At 34.7% G+C, this 5,000-nt stretch overlaps 1 protein-coding gene across 1 annotated transcript in view; it reads right to left on the bottom strand.

Moving 5' to 3' along the window:
* LOC106881193 (uncharacterized) overlaps positions 1–5,000 on the bottom strand; it is a 68,820-nt gene that overhangs the window by 38,363 nt on the left and 25,457 nt on the right. The window contains exon 2 of the mRNA XM_052967511.2: positions 3,496–3,632. Coding sequence (XP_052823471.1) covers positions 3,496–3,632 — 137 coding nt within the window. The remainder of the gene's footprint in view (positions 1–3,495; positions 3,633–5,000) is intronic.

Below are 5,000 nucleotides of genomic sequence, written 5' to 3'. Positions count from 1 at the left end.
ACTAACTATTGTCTTGTCAGTTATTCAGATAATATTTTCTGAGTCTGAATCAACAAAACTGTCCTCGTTTCATTTATTCGTTAATTTCAGAAACGCATCTCATATCTTATCAAATTTGTACTGATACAGAATTATGAATATTGAATAAAGGAAAAACATTGAACTTTGAATCTGTTAGGGTTACTAAACTAAAAATTGGTTCTTGTCTTTTATTCTAATTCCATTCAGCTAAGATCAACTGTAGCAATATAAATCGAACTTAGTATTTCATGTTATTGATCCCGGAAGGATGAATGGTAAATTGACCACGGCGCGATTTGAATTGAGAATGTAAACTACTGTAATTAAAAGACTGGGGAGCATTTGTTAGACATTCTAATGAATCTGTCAATCCGCTGCTTGATTGGCGAGATAATAATTGTTTCCAAACTAGGTACAAGACCAGAAATTTGGTGGTTGGTGGTGGGGTATAGTCGATTATATCGACTCCAGTGCTTGACTGATATTTGTATTATCGACTTCAAAATGATGAAGAGAAAATTTGACCCCAACAGAGATTGTTCTTAAAGTGTAATGAGCTGGAACAGATACGGTAAAATTCTAATGAATCTGCTAATCCATCGCTTTGATTACAAAGATGTTAAGAAGATAATAATGTTCATTCCTTTCTCGAATGAAATAAGACAACTACAATCACAGATCGAACTTAATTCTGTTCAACACGATTTTACCTCCTTTATACTGCACTCTCTCCGTAGTCATTTTCGTTTCTTATATTCCAACAAGTTTTTTGATAATAGAGACGAGATAGAATGGTAACCGTGGTATAAAAGACAATTAGCGAGCAGAAGTGAAATACTTCGAAAAAATTTCCTTGAACTAAACCCAAAAGGCATTTATTTTATTATTTTAGAGAAGAAAATGGGAAATCAGAGTGAGAAGTGAAAAATAACGGCTTTTGTTTGAAACCAAGTTTGCACTAGGACTTGAATTGATGTGAATCTATCCTTAACTCTATGGAATTTGGCTCAGAAATCAAGAATGTTTTCCAGAATAAGCAAAAAACCTCACATTTGAGGATTTGGGTAATGGTCGAGGAACGTAAAGGGTCGTAGCTAAATACCATAAGTAATTTTACCCGACGCTCTTCGGATTCTGCCAACGAATTTTGTCGCAGATTAACTCGTTGAATTGGAAGGATTTTGAACAAATAACCAAAGCTTTAACTGTTCGTTTCATTGATTCATGCGTGAAAATACCTACTTAATTCGTAAGGGTTAAATCCAAGAAACTAAGAAACTACAAATAATAATAATAATAATAATCCTCTCTACTATAGGCACAAGGCCAGGAATTTTGGAGATGGGGCTAGTCAATTACATTGACCACAGTGCGTAACTGGTACTTATTTTATCAATTCCGAAAGGATGAAAGGCAAAGTTGACCTCGGTCGCTTTTGAATTCGGAAAGCAAAGACGGACGAAATGCCGCTAAGCATTTTGCTCGACCTGTTAACGATTCTTTCAGCTTGCTCCCTTAATGATGATAATAATAATAATAATAATAACAATAATAACAATAACAACAATAATAATAATAATAATAATAATAATAATAATAATAATAATAATAATAATAATAATTTGTTTATCTGGTAGAGCGGATCTAGGATCAAAGAAACTCCAACTATGATGCATTAGTATTTTATCGAAACACTGCGCATCCGTTTTAAATGGAACTTTTATTTGGTATTTCTTGCCTGTCAAGAGACCACGTAGAAAATTCCTGGCTGGTTCATCAGTCTACAAATACCAAATATCCCAAAGTAGTTGGTTTACAAGCTTCGGCTTGATTACACACACACGCACACACGCACACACGCACACACGCACACACGCACATACACGCACACACGCACATACACGCACACACGCACACACGCACGCACGCACACTATTACTCTACTATGTCGCTGCGAATATCAAATCGGTTTTAATGTTGTTTGCAGTTTGTTGTTCACTGCAGAATTTTCTGTTCAAGAATAAGTTTCATGTAACTCGAAATGTTGCACAAATTACTTTATATAGTGCAGTTATCTACTCTGTCAGAGTATATAAATATGCTTTTACGCATCTATAAGTGGTTTAACTCTTATTTCTAGCAATATAAGTTCTTGTAGCACATACGGTCACAATTAGTAGGTTGGTGTATATATGTAAATATATATATATATATATATATATATATATATATATATATATATATATATATACAGTTTTGTATTTTTAAGTGATCGTTATTATCTTCTTATTTTATTAACATTTCTATAAGGACTAAAGCGGCGAGCGGGCACAATCGTTACTGCGCCGGACAAAATGCTTAGCGGCATTTTTTCCAGCTTTACGCGATGATTTCAAATGCCGCCGAGGTTAGCACGCCGGGCGAAATGCTTTGCGGTATTTCGTCTGTCTTTATGTTCTTAGTTCAAATGCTGCCGAGGTCGACTTAGCCTTTCATCCTGTCGGGATCGATAAATTAAGTATCAGTTGAGCATTGGTCCCCATCTAATCGTCTTCCCCACATCATCCAAAGTTTCTGGGCCTTGTGCCAATAGTAGAAAGGAGTGTTTACTATAAAAAGTATCAACGCTTAAACTCACAGTCTGATTGTTTTCCTGCAGTTTTTAATTTAGTTCGGCACGAAATATATCGTTAATGTTTTCTCTTTTACTTGTTTCAGTCATTAGACTGTGGCCATGCTGGGGCATCACCTTTAGGAATTTTTAGTTGATTGGATCGATCCCTGTAATCAATTTCTTTTTTTAGACTTCTACTTATTCTATCGGTTAATTTTTGCCGAACCTCTAGCTAACGAGGACGTAAACACACCAACACCAGCTCTCCAGCGGTGATGGGGGACAAGCACAGACACAAAGGCACACACGCGCACACATAAACACACACACACACACACACACACACACACACACACACACACACACACACACACGGACGCACGCACACAAATGCATACACACACGCACGCACACATGATGGGTTTCTTTCACTTTCCGTCTACCAATTCACTCACAAGGCTTTGGTCGGCTCGAGGGTACAGTTAAAGACGGTTACCCATCGTGCTATGCATTGGGACTGAACTCGGGACCATTTGGTTGTGCATATAAAAATTAGAGGGGATCCCCCTCTTTCTCTCTTTATATATATATATATATATATATATATATATATATATATATATATATATATATACATATGTGTGTGTGTGTGTGTGTATGTTAAAAATATGTAAACTTTATTAGGATGACTGGGCCTAAAAAAAGCATGAAAGCCAAGTAATTAGTAATGCCCCAACATAGCCAATTAGTTATGAAATCTATCATTAAGACTATCTGTGTACGGCCTACTGTACACGGCCATAAAGACATACTGTACACGACCATTAAACATTATGTACGAAAATATTTTGAATACGTACCTGAATACCACCATATTCAAATCCTGCAGCTAAAACTTTACCATCAAATGAGAATTGTAAGCTGTATGCGGCTCCCATTTCTGTAGAATATGGAATGTTGTGTAGAATTTTTACTTCAGAAAATCCCTGTGTGTTTCCTAAGAGATGAAAAATAAGTACAGTTGTATTGGATATATACATACAAACATACAAGTGTGTGTGTGTGTGTGTGTGTGTGTGTGTGTGTGTGTGTGTGTGTGTGCATTAGGCGTACTCGGATATGAAATGTCGTAACAAAATCAATGCTGGCTATAATTTCCACAGAAAATCTGTACAGGTAACCTGAATAAGCCATTTAATAGCACTGCTAACACAGTATTGACTTATAAAAACGCTTAATATACTTTGTAGTACATTATGGTTGCAAAACGAAATACCGTGTCTCTATAAGTCATTGATATTTATGTACCAGCTTCCAAGAATGTGTTTAATAGGTAAAATTGGATTTTAATAATGCTAACACCGCTATAGTTAGTGGCTATTTAAGCAATGAGCTTGTGGATGGTCAATGGGTTGGATGGGTGCTGATGAAGGAGCAAAACTCCTGAAGTATGGCATATACACCCATTACCCATTTTGCCTCTTCGATCTGACTGTTGTTTACATTAGGCGTAGTCAGTGCTGGCTATGATTTCTATAGAAAGTCTGTAGAGATAACTTTAATAAGTAATACAGAAGTGATACTGAATTAGTGCATGTGTTTACTATTGGAATAATGACCCTTCAAAAACACAAGAATTCAACACAAGAATTCACATTAAAAATCTTGCAAACTAAATACAAAAACGTGTGTATGTGTGTGTATGTATGTGCGCATGTGTGTGTATATGCATATATATATATATGTATATGTATATGTACGTATATATATATATATATATATTTATATATATGTATGCATATATATGTATATACACATATATGTATGTGTATATATATATATATATATATATATATATATATATATATATATATATATATATATATTATACGTGTATAAGAGATGACCACTAGGTGGACATTCAATATGCTAGAAAGAGGTCATCAACGACCCCCCCCCCACACACACACAAAAATAATGTCCTCCAGAAAAATTTCGCAAAACGCCAGAACAGGACAAAATGAGAAATATGCAGAATAAAGAATTATCTATGGACTGCATTTTTTCTGAATTTTCAGATTTTTTTATATGCTAGGTCACTTGGTTTTAAATTGAATTAATATTCAATTTATCACCCTATCTATATAAATAATAATTTATATATATATATATATATATATATATATTTCTGTATGAATTAGAGGTTAAGAAACCGTCTAAGGGATATTAAATATCCAATATACTACTGGATGTGTTCTTAATTATTGATAACCAAGTGCGTACCATTGCATGGCAATATCGCAACTGGGTATTAGGTACGAGTGGGGGTAAATTAGAAATTTACCAAGGATTTATAAGGCAAATA

This window comes from Octopus bimaculoides, chromosome 1, assembly GCF_046866305.1.
Source record: "Octopus bimaculoides isolate indiv1 chromosome 1, ASM4686630v1, whole genome shotgun sequence".
Classification (NCBI taxonomy): domain Eukaryota; kingdom Metazoa; phylum Mollusca; class Cephalopoda; order Octopoda; family Octopodidae; genus Octopus; species Octopus bimaculoides.
Note: the sequence above shows the minus strand (reverse complement) of the source record. Positions and strands in the feature narration are given on the sequence as shown.